The 13,262-nt window shown below is 34.8% G+C and overlaps 1 protein-coding gene across 2 annotated transcripts; it reads right to left on the reverse strand.

Annotated features, from left to right (window-relative positions):
* Positions 1-208: 208 nt before the first annotated feature.
* LOC139897923 (DNA repair protein RAD16) lies at positions 209-5,674 on the reverse strand. Of its 2 annotated transcripts, none has more exons than XR_011776827.1 (16): positions 5,562-5,674; positions 5,226-5,309; positions 3,918-5,047; positions 3,659-3,781; positions 3,501-3,574; positions 3,320-3,383; positions 3,089-3,235; positions 2,914-2,999; positions 2,681-2,750; positions 2,329-2,451; positions 1,980-2,210; positions 1,595-1,699; positions 1,203-1,355; positions 1,016-1,104; positions 526-686; positions 209-431 (listed from the first exon to the last, which is right to left on the reverse strand). XR_011776827.1 is itself a non-coding variant. In XM_071880636.1 (16 exons), the coding sequence occupies exons 1-16, from the start codon at positions 5,602-5,604 to the stop codon at positions 359-361; spliced, it is 2,676 nt and encodes an 891-aa protein (XP_071736737.1). In that variant the 5' UTR covers positions 5,605-5,674; the 3' UTR covers positions 209-358. The 2 variants fall into 2 exon arrangements, 1 of the variants encoding a protein (XP_071736737.1); XM_071880636.1 differs by having other exon boundaries at positions 526-606.
* Positions 5,675-13,262: the final 7,588 nt, after the last annotated feature.

Below are 13,262 nucleotides of genomic sequence, written 5' to 3' on the forward strand. Positions count from 1 at the left end.
TTATATGCACTAAGGGCACTATGGAGTACTATCTTCAGTTTTTACCACAAAATTTGATGCGCAAGTAAATTATGGTAATACGGAGTAGCATTTAGTTTCGAGATGTTAAGCCATATATTGATTTTGCAAAATTATCTAATTATATACTGTAGTTGGTATTATGGAGCAATTTTTTCAAGTACAACTAATCTTTCAAAGTAGAATAATGTCAAGTAAGAATCTACTATATGATCATTGAAAAATTAGCAGACCTTCTTACCTTTTACAAAGCCATACTAGAGTCATGAAATTTAAATAAAGAGGATTCAAAAGGATTAAAGCCTTCGATTACATTTGACTTAGAAGCATGAAACAAAAACTAATTAGCAAAAAGAAACCTCATATCGGCCTCGGTTAACTTTCCCAGAGCTTCACTAGAGCCACCAACAGTCCTGTAAGCCAACATAATATTCGGTCAAACAAAATATTATCTATAACTCTATTAAGTACTCCGTACTATATTATTAGAGTGACACTCGAGCTTACCCCTCAAATACCAATTTCTTCTTCTCTTGCAGATTAAGAATTCTCTCCTCAATTGTGTTCTCTATTATAAACCTAACCACCCTGCATAATGCGCAACAAATCTCATACTAAAGCAACATGGGCAAGCCGTCTGACATGTTCGAGTGAAACTATATAACTTTCTGTACAAATATATATGTGTTGGATTAGACCACAAACACGTCTATTGTTCCTTGACTGAAAATATAGATATAACTAATGTTATAACAATATCATTACAGTTAACCCTACATGTCTAATAAAGTACTTCTACAGCACTTTATGCACTGGACTACAGTTCAAATTCCGTTTGGCCTAATTCCTACGGAGTATTTAGTTATATTTTAACTTTAACACGCGAGAGATGACAGAATACAACCCAAATCTAACCCATTTCTAAATAATGAGTAGACTCGAAAATACAACCGAAAATGAAATAAATTCAAAAGATCAATGAGACAGATGAACCAACCTGATTGGTTTGTATTGACCTATTCGGTGGATTCTATCTTGTGCTTGCTGCTCCACAGCAGGATTCCACCACGGGTCCATTAAGAACACCTGACGATCAAAAGATCAAGCCAAATTAAGAAAAATTGAATATAAAAATATTTCAAAACTACTAAAGACCATACGGGATGTTGTATATGAGTTCTTACATGTGAGGCAACTGTTAGATTTAATGCAACACCTCCAGCTTTTAAGCTCATTAAAAAGACCCTGCACTCTCCATCTTCAGTAAATCGGGTAATTGCTGAATCTCTAGCAGCCATACTCATGGATCCATCTAACTGAACACACTTCACACCACTCTGCATGCTCACAACATGCAATCTTAATGATGGAATTTTAAGTACCATATAGTCAACACTTGTTGTTCACGCTCAACTACATAGTCAATCTTTTAAAAAAATATATGATTTTTGGATCAAAACCAATTAAGGGCAGTATTGCATGTGAATACAGAAAAGTTGTAGCCTTGAATTGAGAAAATTCAAAAGTAGCCTTCTTTGTTGGTACACAAATAACTAAATCAAGATCATAATCTTACCTTCTGCAAAGAGTAGTTTATCAGATCCAGAAATGATGTGAATTGGCTGAAAACAATCCCTTTTGCAGAACCATCTCTCTCGACCATGAATCTGATTTCTTCTTTCTGAAAAATATATAAATAGATGATGTAAATTTAACTTTGTATGAACTGGTCTGATGACTTAATCAATAATACTTTCTGACCAAAAGGAACTAATCAAGAACGTATACTTTAAGAGAAGTTTTTAATGTTCAACATGTTTCCTTATATGCTGTAATGTTTAACCCATTAAATATAAAACATAACCCCAATCAACCCGTTCAAAGTAAATAGGTAAAAATATTCACCTTCAATAAACATTTACACAGAGAACAAAAAAACTAAATGCATCAAAGGGTCGTACCAGAGCATCAATTTTTGTGCTTGTTTGAAAATTTTCGAGATTGATTCTATTTATAATGCTAGATGACTTGAATCCTTTTATGCTTGATTTAGGCTTCAGATCTTCTTGGTCCTTGTTTCCACTAAAGTCAACTGTAAGTGGTTTTGAGCATGAAGGGCATGCAGGTTGACCATAGCTAGCAGAGAATTCAATCAGGCACGCCTTACAGAACAGATGCTCACATGATGTCACCTGAAAGTTTTTATTCACTTAGATGTATTTATTTTAAGATATGATCAATATATACTTGTAGTTCGATTGTCAAATTCATTTAATTCTCCAAGTTATGTATACAAAGTTAATATAGTACCACAGGGTCTTCAGCTGCATCATGACACAAACCACAAAATTGCTCATCATTAGATGCGGGCTCGATTGTTCTTCTTGCAACAGCAGATTTGGAATACACCACAAGATAAGGATGATCAACAGCCTACAGTGTTACATAATATATTATATTCATCATCAAAAGCCATTAGGCATGCGATAACACCAAAAACCTCCATACTAGATAGTTAGAATATGAACCATTTAATAATTGCATTTTCAGGTTTCCATAATTACATAAAGGCTCATTACCTTAATTAAAAAAATTAATCATAAAGATGGCACGTGACCTGATTTATAATATCATTCAAATAAATAAACGAATAACTAGTCACCTGTCGAAGGCGTGTAAGGAGGTCAAAAATATGAGCATAGTTGTTCATCAGTGTTCCAGCATCAATATATCTGAAAACAGAGAATCATTTAATGGTGTTAGTTTATAGTTTATATCAACAAAATCCAATATAAACATGCAAAAACTGGTTAAAGACACAACTTTGGACATTGATTTGTGAAGGTTAAGGCAAGATATACAACAGAAAAAAGGGAGGTAAAAAATGAATCTTACGTATTAAATTGTGCTTGACTTTCAGTATAGAGTGATGTGTAATAATCCTGCTCTGTAATATCAAGATGGTCACGCCTCAAAGAAATCTGTGAATGTGAGATTCAAATTACAAATAATTAAGGAGTGAATAAACATATATTTCATAATTCAGAAATACAAAAGATTGAAGCTTTACTATTCTTGGGGGAAGTGCAAGATCTGCTGCTCGGCCCTTTTTAGTACGTCTTAATAAAATGCTTTTCAAAACTTTGTCCTTTAGCAGAATCATAGCTCGTGTACCATCATCACTACGCCCTCTATTAGCAATCGGATTAGCAACATTCTGAAATGAAAAGGAGACATTAAAATCCAAACTTGCAGTAATTGGAAATACAAAGATTAAGAAAGTGTGAAAAAAATGGCTCACTTTGTTCCACCAACAGAAGTGTCTCATTGATTTGTGAGGGCAGTCTGGACATGATGAATTTGAACTGCAATAATCAAAAGGAAAAGAACAAATCAAGCTTTATTTTCTCATTGGTTTATCATATTAACTTCATATTTTGTTGTTAGTCAACACTAATATGAAGGGAAACAAAGAATTGTACCTATAATCAAGCACTCTACAATCACAGTCTTTACACATGTAATACGAATATGGAGATATTTGCAAGAAGCGAACCTAAAAAAAACCGAACAATAATCAAAATTGTGAAAAGAAGCATCCCAAACTGTTAAACATTTACCTAAATTACACGATACTTACAAGTGAGTAGAGTTCTCCAACACGATTCTGAAGGGGAGTGCCACTTAGAGCCCATTTATAAGAAGATTCTAAAGCAAAAACCGCTCGTGTTGTATTACATCGTCTATCCTTAATGTAATGAGCCTATATATAAATCAAAACAATCAGGTGTAAGCCAATAAGAAACAAAGGAATAAAAACACTAGAGATATAATGCTAAGCAAGGTGTAATGGTATATGATACTATTGTTTAAAACAATAAACCTTAAACAAATCATACCTCATCCAAAATGATTCGTTCCCATTTCACAGAGTGCAAAACAGATTTCAGAGACGATTTATTTCCAGAACCTGATGGGATATCTGAAAAATCACCACCTTTTGATTGTGGTTTTATCCTTTGATACTTCGCATTCTTCTTAACATTTTTCTTAACGGCCTTACTCTTTTCATCATCTTCATCAGATGAATCTTCCTTTGACAATGACAACTTTCCATCAAGTTTCCCTTTCTTTTTGTTCTGCTTTGACTGCTTAGCAGTTTTAACAGCATCAGGACCACAAAAATATTTAAGATGAATTTTCAGTTTCTTTGCATTAAACATTTTCCCACACCACTCGCACCTCTCTTTTGGTGGCATGACATTTTTCCGGTATTCTGACTCCACAATAGAGTACGTGGTTATAATGAAATCATACTCTGAGAATTCAGACACTGTTTTTGCCCTATTGGGTCCATGATATATCAGTACCTTGTTGCTTCCTTTTGCAGTGAATCGGTTAATCTCATTAACCCATTGCATTGCAGCAATTAGCGGGCATATTACCAATGTTGTTTTCACACATGGTAACCCTGTAGAGGAACAGTTCGACAGCCCAACAGGCTCACCAAATTCACGAAGAAGAGCCCGCTTAGCAAGTACAAGAGCGATAGCTTGCACAGTCTTCCCCATTCCCATTTCATCAGCTAAAATACCGCCCCTTGAAACAGATTCTTCCTGTTTTAATCCCCATGCTAACCATTCCTTTTGGTACCTTAAAAGTGGCATAATCAAATCTTTAGGTGTGTCCACAGTTTCCACCACTACCTCATTCAAGTTATCCAAATCAATATCCGTTTTCATCTGCTGCTGATCGAGCCACTTCTCAGTCTCTTCTTCCCACACTTCCCACATTAATGTCGGTTTGTCCTTCTTCCTTCTCTTATTTGTTTTCTTCTTTACTTCAACAACTGCTTCATCCGAATCCGCATAATCAACTTCAACTGCCATTTCTTCATCCGATCCTTCATCCCTTTCCTGAACATTTCCCTTGCTCCTTTTCGAATAAGAACCAACTCTCCTACTCTTCGGCTCGACAACTTCGGAATCTGACATACTATTTACAGCAACTTGTTCGTCATTGTCAATACCTACATTCATACGACGCATATCCAAATTACAAATGCAATAGAAAACATCATCATGTTCAGCTAAATCCTTCAAGATCTTTTTTACATTTCCATTTCTCAACAATTATATTTATATATCTTCATAAAATACAAGTAACCTCGATATCATAGAGAAGACTGAAACGGAATAAAAAAGTACCTTGGTGTATAGAATCACTGTAATCGGAATCTGATGACGAGTAACCATCATCTTCGTTATCCGATGTCTCCATTACACGCTTACCTAATTTCATACAATCAATCAAATATCAACATAAACTACCTACAATTTAACAATCATTCAACCAAATATATCTAAATAAATCATCTCATCCTCAACAGAAAAAGACAAAATAACTTAAACATAACTCCAAATTACAGAATATATATACTACATAAACTACGATAATCAAAATATATATCAAGTAGGGAAAAAGGTGAAAATGGAGAAAATCAGTAAGTCATTGTTGAAATAAATTAGAAAAGGATCCATTACCTTTGTCGTTTGAAGGATCGGTTGAGCGAGAACGAAGCTTCATTGGTGGAATCGATTGAAATTAGGGTTTCAAATTTTTAGAATGAAGAGAAAGGGGGATTTAAGAGTGAGAGAGGGCGGTTGTTGTTAGTAGCCGCGGGAAAATCAGAGTATTTATATTGTGGGGGAGTGTTCCTGATAATGTATTGAACACGCTTTACGACCAGTGTGAATATTTTTTTAATTGAGTTGATTTTTTATTTTATTTTTGGTGAAAAACGAGAATTTTAATTATGGAAACGAGTAATATTGATTACCCTCATTAAGACTACATAAAATAGAAATGAAACGAATAAAAAACTAAACATAGGTCCAAGTTATGAAACTATTTGAGATAAGTAACTAAAAAAAAGACCTTTTTTGCATTTAAGCTTTTCAAAAAGTCCAAACGCAATCAATCCCTTGCACTGGAGCCAAAAAAAAATAAAAATAATAATGACAAATGCCCTCGCAAGACGCAAGCATCCTTGCGTCTTTGCGCTCTAAGCTTTAAAATTTAGGGTTAAATGACCATTGTTACCTGACACTTCACACAAGTTAAATTAAACCGCAAACACGCAAAAACACACACATAAGCCGATCCGCAAAAACGCAAGCCCGAACGTAAATTGTCCTTCATCACCACCTTCACTACTACCAGATTGTTCTCCATCACCACCTTCACTACCACCAAAGTGTATCACCACCACCAGAGACGTACGTATCCCTCCATCACCACCTTCTCTTCCCTTCGCAACTCCACCATCTGGCACGCAAAACAAGAAGGATTTTCGAGAAAAATAAATTAGTAATCAACCTTTAAACGATGGCAAGTAACCAGGTTAATGATTAGTTAATCATAAAGCATTAGTCATAAAGTAATCATGTAATGACTAAGTCCCGGTCGTAGTCTAGACTCGCTAAAGTGCCATAATGACTCAATCAGACACAATAATGCAAGTCCTAGTTTCCCTACGAACCGTTAGCTCTGATACCAACTATAACACCCCGCCAAATTCCCATCTGACGGCGTGTTAATCATAGGTCCCACAGTTAACAGTTACGCCCTCTATATGAGACGTTTCAAAGCAATCGCATTTAATTTTATTAAAAAGTTGAATTTCAAAACATAAGTCAATAAATCCCAAAATAAGTAACATTGTTGTGATCGTAACTACAAGCCAACAGTATTAAACAGTTGTAAAAGTTTTAAATGCGAAAGTAAATAATGTCTTTAATAAAGTATGCTGACTCCACGGCCAGATCAAAGCATCAAACACAGCGGAAGATTATGCCTCTTATGGACCTGAGAATAAAACACGCAAAACAAATCAACAAAAATGTTGGTGAATCTACAGGTTTAAATAATGTAACAGTATCTGAAAAACAGTATTCAGAAAATAGTTTAAGTTCATTGACCACGAGGTTTCAAAAGTACAACTCCAAGTTGCAAAACGTTTACATAATCCATGAGCACCTGAATACTAGCAATGACCAGATTATAGTATTCACTACACTCCCTTTACCCCATAAAACGTATACAGTTGTTCGAGTGTATCTAATGTTCAAAGTAAATGCACCACAGTTAATAATGTAGGGTGAGGTTTGTCTAACCTAACGGATCCGTCCATCTAAATTGTGCTTACCCGAAGGTAATAAAAGTATTCAAGCTAGGGGCTTTGTGAACAAACTCAATATGTATAATAAGTACTCGTGTCAACATAAAAGCATTGGAAAAATTTGTAAGAAACTCAGCGTGTATTCTCATTCCTGAAAACATGTAAAAAAAATGGGAATGTAGACTCACCTTTGAAAGCTCTTGAATGAAAAGTAGACAAATAACTTGTACGGATTAGTGTCGAGTAATGCAACCTAAGTATACGTATTTAGGTTGGTCAACATATATGTCTTATACAAAAGTGGTTTTATAGAGTAATTTGTCTTATTGCTCGACTCGACGCGTTTCAAAGTAAAAGTTAACATATAGTCAACTAGTTCATGCAAGTCAACAAAAGTCAACCAAAGTCAAACTTGGTCAAAGTAGTCAACTAAGGTCAACATCAGTAGGTTCATGTCAAATGTTGGTCAACATGTCAAACTTAGGTCAACTAACACGTTTCAGTTCATGATTTGCCAAATATGCGATCACAGATTATCGTCAAGCATAACGTTCATGTACATGTTGCAAACAACGCATAATATCTCATAGCACATAATTCATGACAACATGGCAAACTCCAAATCTTAAATATACATATAAACGTTTCCAAAAAGCATAGCCAGAGTCTCATACGATGTCTACAAGTCGGGTTTCAGAAGGGGTACATTTATGGTTCATTAAATTAGTTTTTGACTGCGCACCAATCTCGTAATGGCTATAATCGGAGCTAGGGACATGCAAATCAAGCTAGGTCAGTGGACATGGTTCAAGGACAAGTCAAATTATCACATATCCAAAAATGAGCAACTTTGGTTTAGCAAATTGGTACCGTTTATTTAATCAAGTTGGACATTCTGTTTCAGCTCAATTCAGCAGTCACCAAAACTATGGCCTTAGTGTGCACAATGTATCAAGTTTAAGAGGTTGAAATAAAATAGACATATATCACATAACATACAAAGTTCAATAATCCAGAAGGCCAAGGTCTTAAAAGGTCCACAACTCATGCTATAAAGCAATAGGTGAATACGTTACACATTTGGTCAGCATACAGGTTACCTATTTCGACATGCACATAACACGAGCTTCACAAATCTAAATGATGCAAGGCCTAGATGAAAAATTAACTACAACATATGTAATTTCCAGAAATGTAAAGGCCTTATATAATATCAAACTTCAAACGATTTAAAAAGTCAGTTTCAAGATAATGAGCAAATCAGTTTTTCATGTTCATTCAATTAAGCATAACGGAAGCTATACAAATCTAAACCGCATGAAATCCTAGTATAACTTGAGTGTTTTTAAGTCCTATATAAAATGGTTAACATGTTATATCAAAATTCACAAAGCATACAACTCAGAAAATTCGGATTCAAAGCAAGATCACAACAAAACTTCGATTTAACATATCTAGGGCATACGATAACGAAATTAATTGATTCTTGAGCCTAACGTTATTAATTTTTCGACCTCTTTCCATCTAGATAATAATTATTCACAGTAAACAAGTCCATCATATCAATATCATCAATATTCAATTCGGTTTTTACACAAAACATGCAATACGATCAAATTAACGACTAACAATGCATACAAACATGATGAATCGAGCAATAGACTAACATAGACTATGAAACTTTATAAAATCATAATTTTTAGAGTTAGATTTTGTACAATTATACCCTTGATCAATAATCAAATCACACCAATGCGTAGAGTGTAGTGACCCGAACTTTTCCATGTTTATATATATTAAATGAAATTGATATTTATATGATTAAGTGTTTCCAACATGTTAAGCAATCAAACTTGTTAATACTTGATTAATTGAAATAGGTTTTATATAGACAATTGACCACCCAAGTTGACCGGTGATTCACGAACGTTAAAACTTGTAAAAACTATATGATGTCATATATGGATATATATATATATATATATATATATATATATATATATATATATATATATATATATAGTTAACATGGTATTATGATAAGTAAACATATCATTAAGTATATTAACAATGAACTACATATGTAAAAACAAGACTACTAACTTAATGATTTCGAAACGAGACATATATGTAACGATTATCGTTGTAACGACATTTAATTGTATATATATGTCATAACCCGACCTTAACCATAAGGACGAATACAATACATAAGATTTCATCGCGAGGTAGTGACCTCTATATGCGACATTTTTCAAAAACTGCATTCGTTTTTACAATACAAACCATAGCTTTTATTACAAATACAAGGTTTAAACAACTTAATAATGATTATCGTTTAGCGATAATCTTAGACTTACAAACTTTACATGTGATAATAACAATACGACCTCCAACATATTTTACATTACAAATCCTCCGATATGCAGTTTTATTTTTGACACAAATATGCATACTCAAGATCTTGCTTAAATTCAACATGCTGCAGCGGAAGCTTTTAGTTATCACCTGAGAATAAACATGCTTAAAACGTCAACATAAAGTTGGTGAGATATAGGTTTAATGCCGGCAGCGTTATAAATATAGACCACAATATTTCATATATAAACGTTTTAATAAAAATATTCTAAGTTGTTGAGCACTTGATAACCATACTTAACATTTAATCAACGTCGCATATTCCCTTTATTATGAAATCTTACTACACCGTACCAAGTGTAGTCACCGAAACGAAGTACTGTGCAACCGTTGAATACTGGTCGTCCAGTCCGGTTGGGGTTGTCAGGTCCGATAGATCTATCTACAGGATTCACGTTTACAATACCTCATGTAAATAGTAGTTACCAAGTTACAGGGAAGTATGCCAGTGGTACAACTCAACGTAGAATATATATTTTTAATCACGTGTGTCCATAACGTAAATCATAAAATGCATGTATTCTCATCCCGAAATATTTAGAGTTTAAAAGTGGGACTATATACTCACGTTTTGCCTTGAAAGTAATAAACACGACTTGGTCTCCGATTGATATCACAAACCTAACCATATATATAATATATCAACATATTTTCTTTTCAAGTAATCGTTACATATATATATATATATATATATATATATATATACTTTTAATACTTTTAATATTTTCTTAGTCCGTAGTTAGCAGTCCGATGTTAGTGGTCCACAATTAGTTGCTTAAATAAAATAAATAAAGACCCCATCGTATTCGTATTGATTAGAATTAATCTCGACCCATGGTACCATGTTGTCAAGTGAAGTGTTGCGTACATAAAGTACCGTGTTGTCAAATGATGTGTTGCGTACAATCATGAGGTCTTATGATTAATCTTCTCGTGTTGTTTACGGGTGGTCCTGAAATAAATAAAATCAAATCATAAGTAAATATATATGAAATATCATATTAATTAGAAATATATGATTAATTTAATTTTTCTCCAAATATTTTCGTAGCTAAACTAGCTTCGGATACCCGATCTTGTTTTAGTCGTAGTTTCTTCATTACAACTCCGTTTTTGTTGGTTCAACTTGCCACTTCCTTGGATCGAGTCAAATTTTAAGAATATGAACTGAAAATACCTTAGGTTGTATTCGAAATCACAGGTTATAGGTCAAATCAATCACACATGCCCTGAGCATGTCTTCAAGAGTCTGAATTGTTCTTTCACTCTGCCCGTCAGTTTGTGGATGATATGCGGTGCTCATATCCAAACGAGTTCCCAGGGCCTCCTGTAGTGATTGCCAAAACTTTGATGTAAATCTACTATCACGATCGGATATAATGGAAATAGGTATTCCATGCCTTGAAACAATTTCCTTTATGTATAATCGTAATAGTTTCTCCATTCTATCTGTTTCTTTTATAGGCAAGAAATGTGCAGATTTGGTGAGACGATCAACTATTACCCAAATGGTGTCATAACCCCAGGCAGTCTTAGGTAACTTTGTGATGAAATCCATGGTAATACCGTCCCATTTTCATTCTGGGATTTCTGGTTGTTGAAGTAACCCTGACGGCTTCTGGTGTTCTGCTTTAACTTTGGAACAAGTTAAACATTCCCCAACATATGTCGCAACGTCTGTCTTTAAATTAGGCCACCAATAATGCGTCTTAAGATCTTGGTACATCTTTCCAACTCCAGGATGTATCGAGTATCTTGTCTTGTGCTCCTCATTCAATATCAACTTCCTTAATCCACCCAACTTCGGTACCCAAACACGGTTTGTGAAATATCGAATTCCGTCTTCCCGTATAACGAGTTGCTTCTCATACTTCTTCATTATTTCATTTCCTATGTTTTCTTTAGTAAGAGCTTCTCGTTGAGCCTCTTTGATTTGTGAGTTAAGATTCATGCGAATTTTTATGTTCATCGCTCGTACTAGAATTGGTTCCCGTTCTTTTCTACTTAGAGCATCGGCCACTACATTCGCTTTCCCTGGATGATAGCGAATCTCACAATCGTAGTCGTTTATTAGCTCGACCCACCTACGTTGCCTCATGTTCAGCTGTTTCTGATCGAAGATATGTTGAAGGCTTTTATGATCGGTAAACACAGTGCATTTAACCCCATATAAGTAGTGTCTCCATATCTTCAATGCAAACACTACTGCTCCCAGTTCTAGATCATGCGTCGTGTAATTCCGCTCGTGAATCTTCAATTGACGAGATGCGTATGCAATAACTTTCTTTCGTTGCATAAGGACGCAACCAAAACCTTGTCGCGAAGCGTCACAATATATCTCAAAATCATCGTTCCCTTCAGGTAACGATAAAATAGGCGTTGTAGTCAACTTTTTCTTCAGTAATTGAAATGCACTCTCCTGCTCAGAGGTCCATTCATACTTCTTCCCTTTTTGCGTTAACGCTGTCAACGGCTTAGCTATTCGGGAAAAATCTTGAATAAACCTTCTATAATAACCAGCTAAACCCAAAAATTGGCGTATCTGCGTTGGTGTCTTAGGAGTTTCCCATTTTTCAATGGCTTCGATTTTTGCTGGATCAACCTGAATTCCTTTGCTACTAACAACGTGGCCAAGAAATTGCACTTCTTTCAACCAAAATGCACACTTAGAAAATTTGGCGTATAACTGTTCTTTTCTTAACAATTCTAATATCATCCTTAAATGCTGCTCATGCTCTTGCTCACTCTTGGAATAGATAAGAATATCGTCAATGAAAACGATAACAAACTTATCTAAATACGGACTACAAACTCGATTCATGAGGTCCATGAATACAGCTGGCGCATTAGTCAACCCAAACGGCATAACCAAAAATTTGTAATGACCATAACGTGTCCGAAAAGCAGTTTTCGGAATATCTTCTTCTTTGACACGTAATTGATGATAGCCCGATCTGAGGTCGATTTTTGAGTACACACATGATCCTTGCAATTGATCAAATAAGTCATCAATTCTCGGTAATGGATACCGATTCTTGATAATTAACTTATTTAATTCACGATAATCTATACACATCCTAAAAGATCCATCTTTCTTCTTAACAAATAAAATTGGAGCTCCCCACGGTGAAGTACTTGGTCGTATGAATCCACGGTCCAGTAATTCTTTTAACTGACTCTGAAGTTCTTTTAACTCAGATGGTGCAAGTCTATATGGAGCACGAGCCACTGGTGCAGCTCCTGGTACTAGATCTATTTGAAATTCTACAGATCTAAATAGAGGTAATCCCGGCAACTCTTCCGGAAAGACTTCAGGAAAATCTCTTGCCACAGGCACGCCATTGATGCTCTTCACTTTTTCCTTCGTTTCGACTTTATTAACATGTGCTAAGATAGCATAACACCCTTTCTTCAAGCACTTTTGAGCTTTCAAATAACTAATGAGTTTTAGCTTTGAGTTACCCTTCTCTCCATAAATCATTACTGGCGTTTTATCCTTACGAGGAATGCGAATTGCCTTCTTAGCACACACAACTTCAGCTCCTATTTTGGACATTCAGTCCATGCCGACTATTACATCAAAACTTCCTAATTCTATGGGTATCAAATCAATCTTAAATATTTCTCCGGCTAAATTTATTTTACA

This window comes from Rutidosis leptorrhynchoides, chromosome 3 (assembly GCF_046630445.1).
Source record: "Rutidosis leptorrhynchoides isolate AG116_Rl617_1_P2 chromosome 3, CSIRO_AGI_Rlap_v1, whole genome shotgun sequence".
Classification (NCBI taxonomy): domain Eukaryota; kingdom Viridiplantae; phylum Streptophyta; class Magnoliopsida; order Asterales; family Asteraceae; genus Rutidosis; species Rutidosis leptorrhynchoides.